Here is a 22,191-nt window from a genome sequence, read left to right on the forward strand (position 1 = left end):
CTGATCCCAGACCTTCTGAGGCAAACTGAGAAATTCCATACTCTGTACGTATGTGTTCTGTTGTGTGAACTTTTGGTATCCCTTTCCTTCTGTAGAGCTGGAACCAGCCTAGCTCATTATAGCCCTTTCCCACTGTAGGACTGAACCAGGCTGGCTCATTATACCCTTCTACCACTGTAGAGCTGGAACCAGGCTGGCTCATTATAGCCCTTTCCCACTGTAGAGCTGGAACCAGGCTGCCACATTATAGCCCTTTCCCACTGTAGAGCTGGAACCAGGCTGGCTCATTATACCCCTTTCCCACTGTAGAGCTGGAACCAGGCTGATTCATTATACCACTTTCCCACCAATCTAGCGATCAGAATTGCATTGGAGGAATCCATATTAATTGAATTCGCTGTTTGAAATACAGCCCTCTCCAAACCATGGATCCAATTTGGGCTGAAATAACCCTAGAACTGCCTGCACTCCCACACTGAAACACAAAAAACCCCTTGCCAACTTCCTGTCTGGGGAAATGTACTGTAATGGGGGATTCTCTGTTTGAACATACTCATCAATTACAATAATTCAGCCATTTTGTTGTTCAAATCTGGATTCCCCAGTGGTTTCTAATATAGAATTCCTAGAAGAAACCTTTATTGGGAAATGATCTTTGCTGGCAACACAATCTTAAAATCCATACGGGCCATTGATGAGAGTGACTGTGCAGCTCTGGATGTGGAGCAGTGGAATAGGGATGTCCTTTCCATGCTGAATATGCCATTGTGCACAAGTACTGGCTCTTTTTAAAAAAATTATAGTTTCTTCTTTGTTTTCTTTGTATTCTTTTTTGTCTTCGTATTACTTGCAGCAGAACTGGGGACATGCTTACAGCCTTGTAGGCTCTCCAGAGTTTGCTCCCTTATTTATGGCACTTAGTGAGATCAGTTATTACCCACATTTAGTGTCAACATTTGTTTACCAAAATTACAGACAGCCTGCTGCTTCAAACACATACTGGGTAAATAGTTAGTCTTACTTTTAAAAGTGCTTACTTTTTGATTGAGTATTTGTGTGGTGTGCAATCAACACAGTCAACCTCTGGGGTTTTTTATTTTTTTGACAGGTTGCCTCACTCAAACAGAAACACAGCTGTTAAAAATCAGAAAATAGCCTGGATGTTTAGCTGCATACATAGCTTACTGTGTATAGCAGTGAATGCTGTGGTTTAAATCATTTGTATTCTTTGCACCACATTTAAGAAACATGACGTACTCACATTCACTCCATTTCATGATTGTTAGGTCTCATTTTATCTTTACTCTTGATCCCAAATTACTTCAGATAAATCTTTCCTATGCACATGCTAGTCTGAATCAGACAGAATGCTGCTGTTGCAGCATTGAGCAAGTCATCCTGGATGAAAATATCTTGTAAGTGAATAATAATAGCAACAATACCAATAATAATAATAATACGGTATTTCAAAAACAAGCTGTTTGCCATTCACTGAAATGCATCAAAAGAAGCTCGCCGTTTATCAAAAGGATGGCCGTTTATAAAAAAAAAATAAAAAAAAACATTTCACACCAGATTTTTTTTTTCACCAGCCGCTAATCGAGTGGTAGTTCCAGACGCGAGTTTTCGGAGCGGGGAGGAAGTGTGTTTGAAGTCCTTCCTCGCGTGGGAGAGCGGGAAATCCGCCGCGCGCCTCTCGGCGTCCCTCTCTCACCGCGCTTGTTACTGCCGTCCGGTCCCAGGACGTAGGATGGGGTCTGAAAAGTCTGCGCATGAATCCATTGTGTCTTTCATTTTTTTTGTTCTGTTTTTGTTTTTGTAACTGCATTACCTCCCCTCGGATTAGATCTGCTGCTGTAGGCCAGGCTGTGTCATGCCCACAGCAATTAAGCCAAATGGATGTGGCCACAGGAACTCTTATCCTTCATTCTGTTCCTCTTTGTTTGTTTTGTCTTTTTCCCCCACGGAAAAACGAACCGAATGTCTTTCATTCCTACGCCATGCCGTGATTTCTTGTTAGTTTGGCTTTGGTTTGGATCTTGGAAATTAGTTATTTTTTTGTTTATTTGATTGGTTCACGCCCACATGCCGGGTGTGGTGCTGAGTGTTCAATAAAAGCAGCTGCTTCCCTTGTGTAAGTGAACAATCGAAACTATGACCCTGAACTACACCCCGCTCTCTGACAATTCACCACACCGCTGCTCCTTTTGCGGCATCATAATAAAATATAACTTTCAGAATATCATAATGTTATCCACAGTTAATGTTTACCCCTGTTTCAGTCTGTTTCAGGAGTGTAGTCTACATGTGATGTGCAGTGGTGTAGCCACATGATACTGCATTATGACATGCAGTGGTATATCATAATGAAACCCGAGTCAGGAGAGAGATTGTGTGTGGGCGTGTCAAAGTGAGCTCATCTCCATGTCCAAAAACCATTGAAGTATGTCATTGTGACACTGGAGATGGTCTCCTTGGTAACTTTTGATTCCTTTTGGTGGGTGTTGGTATGTAGCAGTGATTGTGGTTACCAGTTTCGCATTGAGCTGTTGTAAATGTACGGAAATGCATTTTTCATGGTCCAGTTTTGTAATTTGTCACGTCATTGGGACAGACGCAGGGGTTGTGGAAATGGTGAACTATGCGTTTGTGCAAGAGTATGAAGATTGAGAGGTTTTAAAGCATCTGCACAGTCACTGTAATAGCATCTCATCAGAGAGCAGAGGAAGGGTGTGTGTGTGTGAATTTCTGTGTTGGTGTGTGTGAGGATGTGTGTGTGTGAATTTCTGTGTTGGTGTGTGAGAGGATGTGTGTGTGTGTGTGAATTGCTCATACAGTGTAGCTGGTAAGGCCAGGTGTTAGCGTAGAGAAACAGCTGTGTGTAGCTCACACACTGGTGTGAAAGCAGACCCTTCCCCCTGGGGCAGCTCCAGGGTGGCCCCCCCGGCTCTCCCAGCTGTGAGAGGGGGAGGCAGGGACAGGTCACCCTGGAGCTCCCCCAACCAGCAACCCCCGATCCAGCCACCACCAGAGACACAGCACAAACCCCCCCGATCCAGCCACCACCAGAGACACAGCACTAACCCCCCCCCCCCCGATCCAGTCACCACCAGAGACACAGCACTAACCCCCCCCCATCCCAAAACCACCAGGGACACAGCACTAACCCCCCTCCCATCCAGAAACCACCAGAGACACAGCACTAACCCTCCCCATCCAGTCACCACCAGAGACACAGCACTAACCCCCCATCCCAAAACCACCAAGGACACAGCACAAACCCCCCTCCCATCCAGAAACCTCCAGAGACACAGCACTAACCCTCCCCATCCAGTCACCACCAGAGACACAGCACTAACCCCCCCGATCCAGAAACCACCAGAATCGCACTCTGCTGTCTTGTCTTCCCATGAGCAGCAGCACTGTGTCTAGGGGACTGGACCAGCTGTCAGAATGTATGAATGCATTTATGAATGATCTACAGCATCATAATTCGAGTAATAATGAGGTGTTCATTTATTGTAATTTTAAATGATTATTAATTAAAAAAAATAATTTAATAACAATAATAAGTTTGCTAGGTAGGTAAATGGCAAGCCTTGATTGGCTGATTTGCCTGTTCTCACCTTGATGTTTTCTTATGTTTTTAAGTTACCCTGTTGATTTATATTAAAACACTGCTTGTCGTAGCATTAGGTCTTGAAAGTATGTTCACCGTATTGTTTTTCCCGGGGTAGTTGTCAGTTACGTTGTTATTTTGAGTGGAAACTTTTGCGCGTGCTTTTTGATTGTGTTTTGACGCTGGGGTTTGCGTGACTTGCGCTGTGCGTTTATCAGCCCTCAGCACACTGGGAATGGAATTTCCTGTGGGGCAGGTTGCAACAGGCCAGCAGAGAGGTGACGCCACTTCCTGTTTGAGTATGCTAAACTGTGAAAAGAGGCGCGGCCTTAGCCACACAGACTTTGTCACACACACAAGATTTTGTCATGCATTCCAGGGTCTGCTGGAACTCGGTGGGACTGCGAGGCTGTAGATTAGGTAACTAGATTAGGTGAAATAGCTGGTTCCTGTCCCGTTTGTTCAGAAACACTCCCCTGCACATTCCCTGGCAGCCGTGTCATTCCCTGGAGCATGATTCAGCTCTGTTCGGTCATCTCGCTGCGATTTGAATTGTTTTGATTTTCTTAAAAATGAAAAACAACACAACATGTGGTGCATGTTTGGAGAATAGTAAACAAGAGGTCGGTTTCATCTTGTGAACCAGGGGTTGCTTTTTTCCAGTTCCACAGTAAACATAATGCAAAAGTATTACCAACACACTGATCCATAATCTGTGTACGATAACTGGAGATCAGGTTTCATCGTATACTTTTGATAATTATGAAAACATAATTAATGTAACTACAACATTAGATCTAGTTAAGCGTAAAAAAAAAAAATTGGCCACAGATGGGCTATTCTGTTTCAAATTTGCTTATTTGGAAAGCACTGTTGTACAACCTGAAACCAGAAGAGAACAGTGGGTATGTGTGTGTGTGTGTGTGCAGATGTGTGTGTGTGCACCCCTATGAGTACACTGTCACTGTCCTACAGGTGGTTGTGAGGGGATTTAGCTGGCTGTGGGGATAGTGGCAGCTCTGTAAGAAGGAGGTGTGAAATGGAGTGTGTGTGTGTGTGTGTGTGAGTGAGTGATCGGTCTAACCCCCCCCCCTCCTGTGTGGGTGGGGCTGTCCTCTCCTAGCGACTGCAGGAGGCCGGGCTGCTGTGATTTAGTGGCCAGTAGTGAGTGAAGGAGGAAGAGGGATTTCAGGACTCCTCTCTAACTTTCTGCTGCCACAAGTAGTGTGTGCAGTGTGTGTGTGTGTTTGAGTGTGCGTAAAGAGCACAGCTGACTGCAACGGAGGAGCATTCTGGGATTTAAGGAGGGGGTAAGGGGCGGGGGTGTTCCTGCCCCTGACTGTCAGGATGCACGGGAGGTTAAGCAGAACCCCCAAAAAGGAGCTGGTGATCGCGTCCCCCCAGCGCTACCGGAGCCTGCTGGTGCTGGAGGCCGAGCTGGACGCTGCGCCGCGAGCGGCGGTAAGTGTGAGCGCCGGGCCAGCCCGCCGCGGCTCCCTTTACTCTCCTGACCGGCGCCCTCGTCTGGGGGCGCGCTGCCGGGCTCGCGTTTCACGAGCCGCGTCCATTTATACCGCCGGCTACCATCCGAGGCATTTCGGCTCGGCGCTAACAATGGCAGCGGCCTCGTCCCGGATTTGAACCCGCAACTTTTCTGACGCCAGCCTGCTGCGGCCCCTTCAGCACTGCACTGCTTACCTGCTCATACTGTACAGAGCCTGGCCAGGCCACTGACTACTGCCTTTGTGCTGCTGTTGCTTTTGCTTGTCTGCAGCAGCTCATATTCATGATTTAGTGTCTTATGCGCATTTATTATCATCGAACAGGAAGGAGATGCACAGCTAGGGCAACCAGTAGGAAAAGTAGCATGCCAGGATATAAATAAAATGAAATGGTGTTAAGCTGTAGTCACATTCTTTGTTGAAAGGAGGAGAGATGCTGATCATATTGTTGTGGGCAGAGAGATCTGATGCTATCTGTGAGTTTATGAATTTATTAAAAATTCCGGGCATGAAGATTATGGACAGTAGGACAGTGCCGCTCTAGTACAGTAGAGGAGCGGTGATCTTGAGAGGGCTGTGATTACACCGTGATGCCTGTGTTATCAGCACGGACAGGAGACCAGGGCTGTAAAGCAAATAAATGTAATCTCCTCTCTACCTCCTCGATTCTAGCCCTGGACTTCTCTTAAATCTGTCTTTGAGTCTGCGGTTATTATCATCTGCTCCTCTGGTTCCTACTTTTATCCCAGACATTAGGAGCTGTGTTTACATCGGGGGGGGGGGGGTGTGCGTGCTGATGGGTGGAGCGCAGTGAATACCTGGCCTTCGCGCTGCATTCTCCAGGGCTTAACTGCAGCGTTTCGCAGGGCTCAAAAGTCGCTCGTAACGACGGGGAATAAAAACCACGGCTCTAGAACAGCAGGTTTCGTTTGGCTCCTGTTTTCGTCCACGGGACGGGCCTCTGGCCCATGGGGAAGGTGGTGCGATTGCATTGAGATCAGTGGTGGTGGGGAACACCCTGCAACATAATCACTGAAATCAAGCCTGTAACTTAAGGAAGCACAATCAGTTCATGGGGGCAGTACCCTTCCTTATGCACTAATTAGCCAGTTTGATGTCATAAGGAATATTTTGTTAATAGAGTTAGGATTTGAGTGTGCTGAGACCTTTTGTCTGTGAGTTCCTTTGCTGTCGGGCTTTGAAGTCCGTTTTCACTAGCCAACTCAAACACAGGTATCTGGAGGACTAAACCCCACCTGCTATTGTTTGAAAGGTTTATGCCCACACCCCTTGTGTGTATGTGTGTGTGTGCGTGTGTGTTCCTACCACCCCAAGTAACCCAAATGCACACACACAAAATTGGGTGTGTGTGTGTGTGTGTTGTATTGGCAGCACTTGTTATCTTCTGTGTTTGTGTCCCCACCTCCCACTGCCTATGTGTGCATGTGTGTGTCTGTGTGTCTGCGTGTGTCTGTCTGCGTGTGTGTGTGTATGTGTGTGCGTGCGTGTGTGTGTCTGTGTGTGTGTGTGTGTGTGTGTGCGTGTGTGTGTGTCTTGTCCTATGACAGCTCCACTGGACAGAGCCGCTGGCGCTGCTGGAAGTTGGACTTTATCTGATTGCTCTTTTATTTAAAGGGCAGCTGTGCCCAGACAGCCGACAATCTGATGGAGGAAAGAGAATAAGAAAACGATGTGGCTCTATCTCCAGAAGCGCTAAGGTCTCAGGTAGCAGTGTGTCTGGAGAAGCTTTGGCAGTTACACACCTTCATGTCGTTTGACATGCAGCTACATCACACTGATGTTTCGCGGTTCTCCCCGGCCGGCGCACTGTGAGCCCTGAGCGATCTGAAAGGCTGTTGTTCAGGTGGATTGGCACGGCAACGGCTTTGTAACGGAGTGGGCAGAGCGGATGAACAAGTTCCAGGCACCAGAGCAGATTTGTTTGGGATGGTCGCCTTGCGGTCACAGTGCGGTCCCCTCTCTGATTCTGGAATGTGGAATACATCTGTGTGTGAGCAGCCAGAATGGAAACGGGAGGGAGGAGATTCTAGTCACGAGAGAGAGGGAGAGAGAGAGAACGAGAGAGAGAGAGAGAGCGACGGAGAAAGAGAGAGGTAGTGAGCCTTGGAATTCCACACAAGATGGAGTACAACTGGTGAAACAGAGGGTCAAAGGGATCAAAACTGCAATGACCTCAAATGATCAAAACAAATTCCCACAACCCCATCTTCAAATGACTAAAAGCACTGATTATCGCCTCAAATATCCAAACATGTAGGAACGCCAATAACCGAGTAACCAGAGAAACAATTAACATCAAAGAACCAAATACCTGTTGCACTCACCTCAATCGAGAAAATCTGTTATAATGCAAAATGGCCAAAACTGTTATTGCCACATAGAGGTTGGGATCTGTATCAGTTAGCATTATTTGTAATGCCACACCATTTTCACACAGAAGGCAATTATATGTCCTTTTTAATTAGTGGTCAAGAGAGCTCTTGGAGTGTATACGATTAAAGTGCTGGTTCAGGATTGTTTTATTTTATTTTCAGGGTGGGTCTTACTGTCCCATAGATACAGTAAAAAGCATCTCGATAATAGGTATAACAAACGCTCTCTCCTCTAGATATGGTAAGTGTACTTCCACCATAGACATAATGAAAGCACTTCCACCATTTTAATGGATTTAGAGACGGGCTCTGGTAGCTCAAAGAGGGTAAATGCTAATAAGCTTTCATATGTGAGTGTGGCTGTTAGCATGTGATGCGTGATGTGGGCGAGGCTGTTAGTGTGTGATGCATGAAGTGGGCGTGGCTGTTAGTGTGTGATGCGTGAAGTGGGCGTGACTTTTAGCGTGTGATGCGTGATGTGGGCGTGGCTGTTGGCGTGCGATGCGTGATGTGGCTGTGTGAGTCTGAGTGGGCGGGGCGGACCTGTAAGACCCCCGGTGCTGTGCTCTGTGATCTTGTTGGAGTCGGACGTGCAGATGTCTGTACAGCCTGATCTCACAGGATCAGTACCCTTATCTCCCAGAGGCCTGTAATCTCTCTGACTCACCTGCACTCTCTGCAGCTGTGGAGACTGCACACCTGTCCAAGCACTGCTCCTGTGGGAGATGAATGGTATGGGATCCTGTGTGTGTGTGTGTGTGTGTAGGTGTTTGTGCGTGTGTGTCTGCGCGTGCGCGTGTGCACATGCCTGCGTGTGTGTGCTTGTGCGTGTTCGTGTTTATGAGACTGTACACATACTCATCTTTACAATGTCTAAGTGTGACACAGTGCTGTGAAGCTGTCTGGTCACTGGCAGAATGGAGTCCATTAATGTAGTGGGAGGGAGAGTGTGTTCTGCACAATGCTGAGACTGTCCAGCACTCAGGCTGTGAGACCCTGCTTTCCTTATAAGCACCAGATGTGAGGGCAGTGTGGAGGCTGTGCGCTGACCCTAAATACACACACACACAATATATGTGTGTGTGTGTGTGTGTGTGTGAATGCATGAGTATGAATAGGTGAGTGTGTGTGTGCGTGTGTGTGCGCATGCGTGTGTAGCTCTCCTTCCTAATGAATACCTGACTTAACAAGTTAAGCGCTCATTACAACAGGTTTGAGCTGGATCAGGAAGCGGTCATTGTGATGTCATGCAGAATTTGTCAGAGAGTCAGTAATCTGGTTTCCTGGAGTGATTGTGGATTGTTCTGCAATGGGCAAGTGTTATTACATGACTTTCGCGGGGCGTGATGTTGTGCCTTATCAGTCCCGCTGCCGGTGTCAGTTTCTCTCCCTAAATGACTTCCCAAACTCCGACTGGGCCCCTCACTCCCCCACGGTCCCAGTGCAACTGTACTATACATTGTCCTATCACTGGAAACAGCTTGTTAACATAAAACACAAATATTACCAGTCTGCTACCAAAAACTATTTTATGTCATTTTTTAAATGTTTGGAGACTGCATCAGTTTTTTTAAATTATATATAGCGTTTACAAGCTTTTTTAAAAACCTAAAAATTGATTGAACCTGGAGAGCACAGGGAAGAATGTGCTCTCTCCAAAGCACTTGACGTCAGCCACCACTGCAGTTCACAAGTTGGGCTCCCACAGACGTGAGTCAGGGGAAGACACTTCATGTGCAGCTCAACAGACCAACCTGCAGGCAAGCAGTTATCCAGTGGGTCATTCCATCTGACTGATGCAACCTTCCCATCCCTGCGCGATGCTAGAGCCAATGGTGCGTAGCCCTGCATGGCTGCCAGCCATAGCTGGCACTGGCGCGGTCTGGATGCCAGGCCATGGGGCCCATCCACATGCTGTTACAGTGCCTTCACCGAATGAGCCACCAGGCAGCCCAAAGAACCGCAATTAATGATTTAGCTTTAGGGCAGGTCACCAACCCTGGGCCCGTTTTCTTGTTTTCTTCCTCGTTCCACATTCTTTGTGGGCTAAAGCTGTACTGTCTGCGGTAGCGCTTGGCTGCCGTAAACCGGACAGGCCCTAGCGCTTAGCGTCCGATTGAGTCACGCCCCGGGAGAAATCTGATACTGAGTGACTCCGCTTGGGCGTCTGTTCTTTGGCACCCTGCCTGTCCTGGTGTGATGTGTGGTGTTGCCTTCACGAACCATTCCAGAAAGATTCCAGAAAGGCTGTTTTTTGGCGGTTTGGGTTTTGGGTCGATAGCATGAATCCTTAGCGGATGAGACAGCTGAGGAGAAAGCACAGAGGGGATGCTGGTATGCAGCCGGCTCAGTGGGCAGTCTTTTAATGATTTTCATATGGGGCTGTCTGCCCATAGAATATCAGAACACCTTGGACAAGAAAAGGGTGTTTTTGCAGACCCTGAAATCCAGTTGCAGACCTAGTGAATGGAGGGTGGCAGATAGTGTGGAGAGCAAGGCTGTATAAGCATGTAAAATGTTGTAACGGTGTTATTATGTTTGTCTTCAGGTGAAGCCGAAGCTGATCGAGCCGCTGGACTATGAGACCGTTCTGGTGCAGAGGAAGACCCAGATCCTCAGCGATGTGCTGCGGGACATGCTGCAGTTCCCCCTGGAGGACTTCCTGGTGAGCCCCCACCCCCCAACAAAAATCCTACTGCTTCACCCTCACCCTCACAGCTCCATTCACGCCCCCTCACCACCTCATTCCCCCTGTACCTCACTGCTCACCACTTCCTGGGGCAACAGGCTGTTAGAGACCTGCAGGAAGGCATTTTTTACTGCACTGAGCAGCGGTTAGATGGAATCAATCCCTGTCCTCATTTCACACTTGAAAGCTAAGATGTAGTCAGGGGGTGCGGCTCTGACAGGCTATGGAAGAGAGCTCCAGTGGTAGGGATCAAAAGGTGTGTGTGACGAGGTGACAGGAAGTGATGCGTAAAGAGGAGACAGGCTGACAGGAGAAGCTGATTGGTCCCCGAGGGCTGGCGCCCACCAGGTGAGACTGACGTTTCTGAAACACCTCAGACCGGCTCGGAGGCAGAGATCTCCACACCTCCCCGCCTGCAGGAGGGCCTCTGCCTTCAAAGGCAGTGTTTTGACAGGTATCTCCATGGCAATGGGAACCAACACTTTCAGAGCTGTGTCTGTCATTGGCTGCCATTTGAGATAACTGGGGAGTGGCTGTCCGACCTCTGACCTTATGACCTCAGGGTCAGAGGCCGGGGGTTCAAATATCACGCTCAACATATACAGACAAAATACATGGGTACTAATAGGAGTTTAAGAACACACAGTGATAATGCCATTGTGTTAGGTTTATCTCTGATTATCCAAACTAATTTCCCTGGGCCTGCTTAGTTTTATTCATGATTACATTGTCTACTAACACTGCAGCATAGCATCAGGAAACCTGGCCTGCAAGCACAGGGCTGCTCATTCAAATGAGTCAGGGATCTTCTGAGCAGAACGCCTTATTTTATCGGATCAAGCTATTTACAGCAAATAGATCGAATTAATGGACTTGAAGTCTAACTAACCCTGAAAAAGAGCACCTGTTAACTAATGAATCAGCGATATGCTTCATGCATGAATACAAGAACGCAGCAAGCATCCATGAACTCCCACTTGTGCATTTTATAATACTGCAGAATCATTTACTCATAGATCACATGATCCACCAAAGTACAGGATGTCTCTGAAGCAGCCAAAGTCCACTTTTTACCGCCCTGGGACAGCTGTACCACACTTGTGAACACTGGGAGAGGCTTTTTCACAGCTTTCCTTTATTTTCATCAAGAGGAAGGTCGGAGGTGAAGCTGGTTGAATTTTCCTCCTCAGCAGTGGTAGGTCAAAGGTTATCAGTGCAGACAAGGAGAAAGCTTGTTTCCCCTGGTGTGACCAATGAGAACGTAGATTCCCTTCAGTGCGGCCAATGAGAAAGCTGGTTGTCCCCATCAGCTTTTCCATTGACGCTGTGCACTGTGGAGGAGCCAGACGGACAGGACAAGACGGGATCTTCCTCTGGGGCAAAAGTAACAGGAAATGAGAGCCCTTCGTGTGTCTTAATGTGTCCTTTAAAGAAGGAAGCAGGAAGTGTGTGTCCATGCTGCTAACAGCCTTGGTCCCATCTCACGACCCTAAGTGGGATTTTGAATATTTTTTTAAAATCTGGTCTCCATTACAGAGAACAGATCAAAAACAGAACACACTTTTCAGAGAAGTCGGAAATATTACACAAGTCCCTATTGCTTGCATTGTATTCTTGTATATATCGTAGTGCTGTACAGATTCCAGGTTTTTTCTCAGCGCATATTTAATAGGAAAAGACTCTGTTTGACGTGTCCTGGGCTCTGGGTGCTGGGCAGGGCTCCAGTCTGGCGCGTTCTCCATTAGACTGGAGTGTGTCGGTTACAAACGCTCCATTGTGTGGAGAAACAGCAGGTGTGTTCAGGCAGGTCTTGAAATCTCAGACGGCATCGTGACAGGACTTAACATCTGCCTGCACTTAAAGAACTGTGCGCGAGCGGTGTGCCTGTCATCTGTCTGTCTGTCTGTCTGTCTGCCTGCCTGCCTGCCTGCCTGCCTGCCTGCCTGTCTGTCTGTCTGTCTACCTGCCTGCCTGTCTGATTGTCTACCTGCCTGCCTGTCCATCTGCCTGCCTGTCCGTCTGCCTGTCTGCCTGTCTGCCTGCCTGCCTGTCCGTCTGCCTGTCTGCCTGCCTGTCTATCTGCCTGTCTCAGACCGCTGTGGATCACAGCCCTACGCTCTCCACAGCACACAGGCTGATGGGGCTGCTGGGGCTGCTGGGGCTGATGGGAGTGCTGCTGGGGGGGAAATTGAGCTTATTTAGCACAGCATGCCAACTCCTCATTTCCACTGTATTGTCTTATGAAAACAGTGTGAAATATTCCATTCTGTGGACTTGGCTATAAAACACTGAGGAAGTCTCGGATCTGGTGACGGTCACTGTGCTGGGATCTGGGGCTTGTGAACTTTAAATGGTTGTGCTGTGATTTGTGTACTTGATGTCATTTGCCGTTATAGCAGCATGGACTCTCAAACATGGGCTCTGCACAACATCTGTCTGTAAATGCTGCCTTTGGGCACAATCGCATTATGCAAGAGCAATGGCAGTGTACACAACTGTCCCACGTTCTGCAAGAGAACTTGCAGCTTTTGATGCATGAAGTTTACGGATGGACCACAGCACAGGTCAGGATGTTGGCGAGAGTGTAGCTCAGGGAGGTGAAGGGCCAGCAATGCAAAAATTGACTTTGGTGGTCATGTGAGCTGTTGCCAACCGGAGTCCAAGTCATGTAGCTGGCTTTAACACCCCCCCCCCCCCTTCCCCCACTGTGAGAATACAGTAGTGCCTCTTTTGGGGACTGTTACCAAGTTTTGTTCTAACACTGATTTTTGGGGATGTTTACTAAATACAATTCTGAACTCTGTGTTTACATGAAGTCCATCTGGTTTGGGTCATTATGGGCGCCGAGCCGGGGCGGTTCCAGTGACTCATATGGGAGCAGTCCCTCATTGGCCTTTCGGTTTCGGATGTGCACGGGACGGTCCCGCCAGCTGAACATCAGAGGCCTCAGCTGCCGGAGGCGCTGTCAGACTGTGTAAGGGAGACGGGGCGAGCCGGTTCCTGATTCTGTGGCAGGAGGAAAACGGCTGGAGCAGGAGAGGAAGCCCCAGTAATGTAATACGCTCTGTCTTTGAGGCCTTTCCATTGAATTGATTCATTACACGCCAGGCCTGCATTGTAGACTCATGTTGTGGTTTGTGTCTCCACCAAAGCAATGCACAAATCAGACTGAAATCAGCTCCAGCCCTGCTCCCCAGTGACTGGCCAGTTACCGCCTGTCCACGTGCAGCCTAGTGAAGCCTTCTGTTTTATCTTTGAGGTGTAGAGATACCGCAGCCAAGCGGGGGGTTAAGTGTGTGTGTGTGTTTGTGTGTGGGGGGGGGGGGGGCACACGTGTGTGTGAGTGTGTGCGTGCTTGCGTCTATGCATGTGTGCTGTAGATTTAAAGAGCTGCTGTGTTTTCAAAGAGGAGTTGGCGCTCCCAGGGGTTAGATGCATCCAGCTGTGCAGGGCAGTGGTGTGCCAAGAGAGTCCCCCCCAAACACCCAGCCCAGAGCCCAGAGCCCGGAGGATATTCATCTGCTGATCTGCCTCCAATGGAAACTCTGATATCATTGTTTTAAAAGCTTGAAATGTTTTTACAAGATACTTTATGTCTCTGACTGAATTATTTAGGCATTCTAATTTTAGAAGGGAAGTATGTTTGATTAGGAGGAGCAGGCTATTCGGCCCATCTAACCTCATCCTGATTCACTTTCAGATCTCTTGTGGTGCAGTATGGTGATGTTAGTTGTTGTTTCTCTGAAACGGTAGAGCAGTAGGAGGGGTTTCAGCAGCGCAGGTGAGACCAGAGCTGTGTCCCAAGGCAGCTTTCCTTTGCGTCTTCTCGAAACGTCACTTATTTTGTTGTTGTTGTTTTCTTGTCAGTGCTTTAATTTTTTTAATTAATTGCATTAATTAAGTCTTAAATGGAGCGTTCCAGGGGGCCTGCATTATTATGAGCAGTGTTGTAAACTGATGGGAGGGTTGGGATAGCCCTGGCTGCGTGCGTGATGTTCCGTTCCCTGTGCAGATGTGTGCAGTGTCCACATGTCTGCATTCTGACTGGCGGGTCTCACACAGTTCACACACCTTGCGTTGTCTCTCTCCACCCTACACCCTGACTCCCCTCCCCATGCATGTGGGATTTCCATTCAGCTGTTTTTTATGTGAATTTTTCCATTTGCACATAAGTAAACCTGAGTGCAAACGGCAAAATGTTGCAGAAAAGTTATTACGTTTAGCCGAGGTGGAAAATCGTCGTATCGATGTGGAGAAAGCGTGATAAAGGCTGATGGAACAGATTTTTTTAAATAAATGATGATGTGATGGGGATCTAAATCACACGCTTCAGCTTCAGGAAGCCCAAAAAAGTAATTAAATAGACCATTGCATGCCCTCTTCAAAGTCTCTGAGCTGCATGTAATTTATATTTGTAAGAGGGCTGTTAGGATCACTCTTCCAAGAGCCAGTATTTGGCTGGTGCTCCTTTGATTACATACCGTAATGTTGTTGCGCCCTTTTCACAATATCAGAAAAACAGTAGCTGATGGAAACAGACACTGATTTGCATTTTCATTTGCTGACTTTTCAGAAATTTGCTGAACGTTTGCGAAACATTTGGATGGAAACTCAGTTACAGTCACACGTTTCACACACTAATTCCCCCCCACCCGCACCCCCCACTGTGGCACACATGCCTGTTTGTTTCTGTTTCTTAGATTACGGAGATACCCATCTCCCCCAGCAGGAAGAGCAGGGAGAGCGCGCCGGCTTCCTCCGCTGATTGCGTTTCCCGGCGGCGTGGCGCTGGGGGGGGCACGGTAACACCGGGCCAAATGCCTGAGCCAGGCCGTGACCCCCCCACCCTCCCCCCCAGTGGTCCCCCACTGGTTCTGCTCTAAATAGACCCGCTACTGCTCCTGTGACACCTATTAAAGCCTACTGTTTTCCAACCTGTGGTTATTTTTCAATTCATCACCCATGGGGGGTGTTTGTGCGCCCTCCCTCCTTGCCCCAGCCTAATGGAACCCTAATGGTTCCCCAGTGCAGGAGACGTGCGCGGGATCGTCACTGTGCACATGATTTGTGTCGCTCGACAATTTAAGTGCACCTCGTTTAACTGCCATGTATTTCTGAAGCGCGTGAAACTGTTTGGAGACTCCGTGTGGTTTTCTCTTACGGTCTGCAGACTGTAGTGAAATCAGTCACGCAGTGTGGCTCATTTTGCTAAAGGATGGCGGCGTGTGCGTTGTCCCTGACAGGGGGACGGTCTGCCAAGCGCTGTTTGCGTAGTTCCTGCTCTCCGACAAACAGGCCGGCGTACTCCTCCTCGCCAGATTCCCACACAGCCAGTCCCCTGTGGAATGTTCCAGAATCCCATGGTTCCTGGAGACCGATGCTTCCATAAGGAGAAGCAGGGCTCTGCCTGACCGTACAGCATTGGGTCACAGTAGGGAGGGCCACACACCCTGAGCTTCAATCGGTGAGCTGAGAAACGCACTGAGGGTTCCAGCCAAGCGGCTCGCCACTTGCCTGATTGAGCGCTGGAGCACGCAGCAGGTGACCGGCGACGAGAGAGAGAGTACGCCTGTGCGTTGCTCGGTTAGAAGCAGGGCAGTCTCTGGAAGAGCGACCCTGATGACCAAGCAGGGCTGTTGGAGTCTGGCTTGTGGGCCAGGCTGAGGGAGATTAATCAGGCCTTTAAAAGGTTAGCCTTAGCGCAGTGCGCCGAGCGCTAAACCAGCTTTATTCCCCCCCACGGCCAGCAGTCGCTCAGTTCTGCCCTGCTCGGCCTGAGCTAGAGCTGAGTGCGCTTGGCACAGAGTCCGCTGGCTAGACTGCGCACCTTTTGGGCTGTGAGTCTATTTTCAGTCCTAAAGGATGTGGTAATTGGGGGGGGGGGTAGCGATGCTGTTTCTGTGGCATTCTGCTCTCTGCTAGGTTGGGAGAGGGCCTCGGGGGTGCTGCGTGAGGGAGAGTAATCTCAGTTCAGGTTGTGTGTGTGGCAGGTGCAGGGTCAGGTACAGTGTCAGTGCTCTGCTAACAATGTAAATATATGATCTCATTCCAGGCCAGATTTTCAGTAAAAACCTTGAACCTCAGGTCAAGCATCGGTAACCGTCATGGTGAGAGGTGATAAGACAGGAAGGGATCTGTCCTGTAGACTCCAAAAATGGGTACCGCTGTCCACCTCAACCCCCACCCCCCACTCCCCAACATTCCACTAACTCCCATAGCCTAAGCTCAGGTGCTGGGTGATGAGGTCAGCCAGAGTATGTGGAAGGTACTTGAGCAAACAAACATGTTTAAATTCCTCTGGGAACACTGGGCCTTGGGGGCGGGGGTCCAGGACTGAGGGGTGTGGCCTACTCAGTTTTTTCCTGCAACTCCACCCTTCACCATGAGGGGCTTTTCTTTCCCTGTTCCACTTGAGGAGGCCTCTCAAAGTCCCAGCCTGATAAGGGGACATGATTTTCAGCTGAATCCATCATGGGTCTGGTTTTTCTGTTAGTATCTGTTAAGTACATATTCATTTGTCTGCTTTGGTCAGGAGGGAGGTATCTCTTTACCAGTGTCCTGAAACTAAAGACACATTAAATTGTCAAATATGCAGCACCAGCTGATATATAACAATGATATTGAGAATAAGGTCTGGTTCTGAGTAGACATTCTGCTGCTTTGGCAATTTTAACTGGAAATTTCCTGCTGTTTTTGTTTGGCGACTGCCACAATTGTTATTGTCTCTGAGCTCTTGAACAACCCTATAGTGTCACAAAGCTCAATTCTGTCCTGCGCTTTCAGAAGAGTTAATTAACCAAGACCTAATAAAATTGTCAATGCTATTGATCCTTTTGAGAAAAGTAGCTGTGTGAGCAGGCAGCGTAGGCAGTAGTAGGGTGTAGTGGAAAAGGTGCTTTACTTTGTCACCAGAAGGCTGCAGTTTCAAATCCCAAGTGTGGTACTAAACCAGAATCATTTCAATAAAACATCCAGCTGTATAAATAAGAAATACATCTCACACTGGCTAAGCAAACTAAAAATAATAGAAAACCAAGTATAATTGTCAATGACAAGTCAGTCAGGGAATGAATTGAAATTCAAATAGATAAATTGAAAAGGTTGATATTCTGTGATGATGACTAAATGCTTGAATTCATTTAGTGAATTCACTGAGTTTAACTGAAATGACCCCAGCCCTGCGCATGGCTACCTGAAGCTGTCATCTGTCCCCGGTGTTAATCTGTGCCTTTTCTCTTCTGCAGATATTAACTCTCAAACGCCAGGGCAGGACGCTGTTCCCCTCGGTGCCCGAAAATGCGGAGGAGGCGGCGCAGAGCCTGTTCGTGCGGGAGGTAAGAGGGGTTCGAGCGACGGCGTCCGTAGCCCGGCGATGCTCCATTAACGGAGCCATTACGAGCGCTGAGCCTGCAGACAGGCGGGACCGTGCTTTAGCTTTTTCGCCTGCGGTGTCATTAGGTTTGATGTTCATTGCGCAGGCCCCCTGTAATTCTCAGAATATGAGCGTGTCTCGAACCCTGCGTGGGACTCACCAAGGTTCTTGGAATCTGTTCTATGGGCAGTTACAACACCATAGGTGTTTAATCACGTCTTTCGCCTGGGCCAGGTGCTCAGCTGGGCGACATCATCTGTCTGGAACCCGCGTCTCCCCTAACCTGCGGTCTGTTAGGGAGCAGCCGGTTAGAGCTGATAGTCTGCTGGGCTGGGACGTGAGACTGTCTCCACCACTGGATATCACCTAATACCAGTGACATTCTTTACCTGAGACATCTGTTACATTCTTTACCTGAGACATCCTTGACATTCTTTACTTTGGCACTGGTATAGCAATTTTTACCTGAGATGCAGGTAAAACTTTACCTTGCAGAATTGTTTACCAGAGATGGAACAGTACTTAAGGTCCACTTGTTCCCCTGTACTGGACTGTATGGTCAGATGATCCTCTATTGAGCCTGTGGTTGCAGGTGTGTTTCAGTAAGTCCGCCTCCAAGAAGGCCTGCAATTCCAGTGTCATTCTCTCTCCTTTCTGTGGATCAGAGATCATCCAGACTTCTTTGCTACTGCAGCATAAAAGATGTTAGTCTGTAGCTAAATCCATCCATCAATTTGTCACTGTTACCTTGTTTGGAGCTGCAGTGAGCCAGAGCTGAACTCACACACACACACACACACACACACACAGTCGAACACCAAGCCCAACTGCATACCTACAACCTGTGCCTAATAACAGTGTGAAAAACATCTCTCTGGATCTGATTATCACTCCTTCCTGCCGGTGGAATGGGTGTCATTGCTGAAAGAGTGTAAAAGTGAAACATGGCGTTTCGGCCGGCGCGGTTAAGCCTGCGGGTGCAGGGCCGTAAATACACGCTCCTGTGCCCCCCCCCCCCCCAGTGCGTACCTGCTCCGGCTGAATCTCACCGGGCCCTGTGAATGCGGCTATTATCTGCAGCCAGCAGACCTGTCTGGAATCCGCCGAAGCCAGTCGTTTGTATCCACAGACTGTCCTCCTGAGCTGGGATTCATGCCTGCTGCCGCATTCCTGTTCCATACTGAACAGGGACATCAAGGGATTTTTAAACATTGAGTTTAGCTGAAGTCATTTGACGTCCTCGAGTGTCTGAATGATGTTGGCGGGAAAGCCGGAAAAGGCATGAGATCTGTTCCAAAAGACATCTTTGACAGATTCCTAGACTGGCAACGTGTCAGACATGCTTGTCTTCTGGCCTCATATTGTAAAAAGATATGTTTTGCACGTGCATTTATTCTAATGTTCTACAATAGGAAATTCCTGAACATTTTTAAACCCATCAGCAGGCTTTGTGATATACACACATGCACAGGCACATGCACACTCACAGTGGTATTGCCACACATAGAGTGTATACCTCCACTGCTTGGGAGTTACTTTCATTGGAGTTCATAAAAATGAAAGATACCCAATTTATTATCACTTTATTATTTGCTTTTTCTTCCAGTGCATCAAGACCTACGTCTCTGACTGGCACGTCCTTAACTACAAGTATGAAGATTACTCAGGAGACTTCCGTCAGCTGCCACAGTAAGCCTGCAATATTAATACCGTGATTATTCTGGTGCACGGACAGCTTCGCGTCTGGAGTCGAATCCAAAGTATGTCATTCCTGACTGTGGCCAGCAGCCCTGCAGGAAGAACCACGGTTGGGCCTGGCGCAGGTCAGGGATGAGCGGGATTCAGTCAGCCAGGATGACTTCATTCAATTACACACCAGTGCCACCCACTGGTCGCTCTGGCACCTGCACGTTTGTCTGTTAAACCACACGTAAAAGGTCTTCCTCTGACTCATGTCTGTGTGAACTGCAGAAGCGGCAGCTGACGTTGCATGCGTTGGATGTGACCGCATGCTTCGCTGCACTCTCCTGATTCAGCAGCAGTGGCTGCACTGCAGCATGAACATGATGCGCATTTGATTTAGGAGGATAGGGGGGGGAAATCATGACCTTTTTATAAAAAAATCTGAGGGCATCATTTCCCTGTTACTCCTGCACTGGGATCAGCAGAAATCCTGCAGCTGAATGCCTCCAGTTCTACTAACACACCTGTCTCATTGTGTGTGTGTTATAGTAAGGTGCCCAGGCCGGAGAAGTTGGCGGTCCATGTGTTTGAGGTGGATGAAGATGTGGATAAAGATGAGGTGAGTGGGCGTGTCATAAGGCCCTCTGGTTCCCTGTGCACCACTGCATCCTGTGCAGGGACCAGGCCTGGGTCAGTAAAACGGTATTTAAACAGCTCATTTAGAGCAACACTGAGGGTGATCTGAACCTTGGCTGAACTCCACCGGCCCACAGTCTGGTGAAAGATGAGGTAGTTTGGCTGGAGTCTGAGCGACCGTATATGAGCGCCTCCTGGACCGTGCCGAAGTACTCAGACCTGGTGTAGCTGAAATCAGAGAAGTCTCTCTGTGAAACAGCCTATCACTCATTCCATCAGAGTGAATTATTCCCTGAATTAGCGTTATTTCCAGCATGGTGGAGCGTAAACTTTAGCTTCTTTTGTTTTGCTCAGGCGATCAGTTTTGTGCTGACGTCCTCTTTCCACTGTGTTAGGGGTGTTCTTTTCAGTTATCCTGCAAGGAGACTGATCGTTTTCTCTATAAATAATTACTTACATTGTCCTGCAGATTTGTGTGAGAGAGATATTTATTTTGCTTGGAGTTGAACAATGAAGTGATTGAAAGCTTACATGCTGCATAGTGCGATGTCTGTTAACTTTGACAAGCGTGGAATCAGGCCTGTGAGTTCATTCAGTTAATCAGGGCTCTCTCTGCACCTGTCCCTGAGTTCCAGTACCACATGTGTTCATCCTCTCAGCTTTGAGTTCAGAGTGTGTCAGATTGGAACTGCATTCCATCTACACAAGTACTGTATAGCTCTCTTCCTATGTTTGTATCTCTGAGACACTGATCTTTACCTTCTGCTTACAAGCAGTTTTTCTAATCAAATTCAGTCCGTCTGGGTCCTATCCTGACTATGCGAGTGCCAAGCATGGCCTCAGACAGTCAGAGAGACCATCCCTCAGCTTACTTCTCAACAAGAGAGACCATCCTTCAGTTTGCTCTTCAATGAGAAAGACCACCCATCAGTTTGCTCTTCAACTAGAGTGACCATTGAGCCCAGCTTTTGCAGCCAGTTATGAATGAATCTTCTTAGCCTTTATTTGTGAGGGTCAGTCTGAAGAGGCTTTCCCATCGCTAACACTGAGCTGCTAGAGGCCACCCCACCCTGACTGCCCTCTGAAGCCCGGAGCCCACAGTGGGGATCATTACAGGGATTGTTGCCTTTCACAGGGATTAACTGTGCCTGATGGACTCCACAAATAACGCAGAAAGACTGGAGTTAAGAGTAACTGTGCATTCTGGCACTCCCTCCAAACTGTCCGGGGGGCATTTCAGCAGTTCACTGAAAGCAAACGTTCATAAATTGACCCCCACCCCAACCCCCCCCGCTTGAAGGGAAGGGCTTTATCCAAGTGAGAGCAGGGGGGCTGAGGCTAGAGGGGTGTACGATATGCCAAAAATATTCTCCACTCTGGCAAAGCTGCGAAAGCCATTTATAGTAGGAATAAATGGAATAGAAATCACGTCATGGAAGTGTAATATTGAAAACTCATTTGTTTTACTATTTAAAATATATCTGGCCACTTTTTCATGTCGATGGAAATGAGTTGGAAAACTTCTGGACGGCTCTTTTAATCATGGGAACGTAAGAATGCTGACGAGCGGGATGAAAACCAGCTGTCTCCTGCCTTCCCTTCCCTTCCCTTAAGCGCTAGAGCTGATGTAATATTTATTCCATCCAGCTACGTTGCTGCTTACTAATACAAAAAAATAAGAAAGTAAAGGGAGCACGTACACCAAGTGGATGATGCATTGCTAAATAGCAACACAGTACATGCTGTCCTTGTCACTTGCCATTTTGTGCCACAAAAGTTTCTAAAGCTGCAGTAGATTAGGCCTATGCTCTTCACGTACTTCCGTAGCGTATTGAATATTTGACTGCCACTTCTTCAGGCAGCAATTTCTGACTCGCTCATATGTGAAGGTTATCAACCGGGCAGAGCAGGGGTCTGCAACACTGGTCCTGGGGAGCCACAAGCCCTGCTGTTTTTTGTTTTCACCTTAAAATCAGCACCCAATCCACACCCAAGTATCCAGGTGAAATGAGTTATCTGTGTAGTCAGCTGCTGTAATTGATTTAGTGCAGAGTAACAATGAAAACCAGCAGAGCCTGTGGCTCTCCAGAACCAGGTGTACAGAACCCTGTGTCGGAATAACAGATGGTCACTGGTTGTGTGACCAAGTGAAGCCACTAGCTTTGCCGGAGAAGTTAAGGTAGCAATAACCCATGTTTCATTATCCGTGTATGAAAGCAGCAGGAGAGTAGCTGGGAGAGTAGTAGGGAGTAAAATGAAAGCAGTAGGTGGTGTTCCTGTGCTGGGGAGCTCAGTTT

At 48.1% G+C, this 22,191-nt stretch overlaps 1 protein-coding gene across 12 annotated transcripts in view; it reads left to right on the plus strand.

The window, feature by feature from the left end:
- Positions 1–22,191, plus strand: part of LOC118214186 (dedicator of cytokinesis protein 9-like) — a 100,110-nt gene that overhangs the window by 33,855 nt on the left and 44,064 nt on the right. For 11 of the 12 annotated variants that reach the window (XM_035393869.1, XM_035393878.1, XM_035393879.1 and 8 more), the window contains exons 2-5: positions 10,063–10,179; positions 17,448–17,537; positions 19,182–19,264; positions 19,808–19,877. In XM_035393869.1, the coding sequence (XP_035249760.1) occupies positions 10,063–10,179; positions 17,448–17,537; positions 19,182–19,264; positions 19,808–19,877 (360 nt within the window). Of the gene's footprint in view, positions 1–4,768; positions 5,081–10,062; positions 10,180–17,447; positions 17,538–19,181; positions 19,265–19,807; positions 19,878–22,191 lie in introns of those variants that run through there. The other variant, XM_035393870.1, reaches the window with a different exon arrangement.

This window comes from Anguilla anguilla, chromosome 15, assembly GCF_013347855.1.
Source record: "Anguilla anguilla isolate fAngAng1 chromosome 15, fAngAng1.pri, whole genome shotgun sequence".
Classification (NCBI taxonomy): domain Eukaryota; kingdom Metazoa; phylum Chordata; class Actinopteri; order Anguilliformes; family Anguillidae; genus Anguilla; species Anguilla anguilla.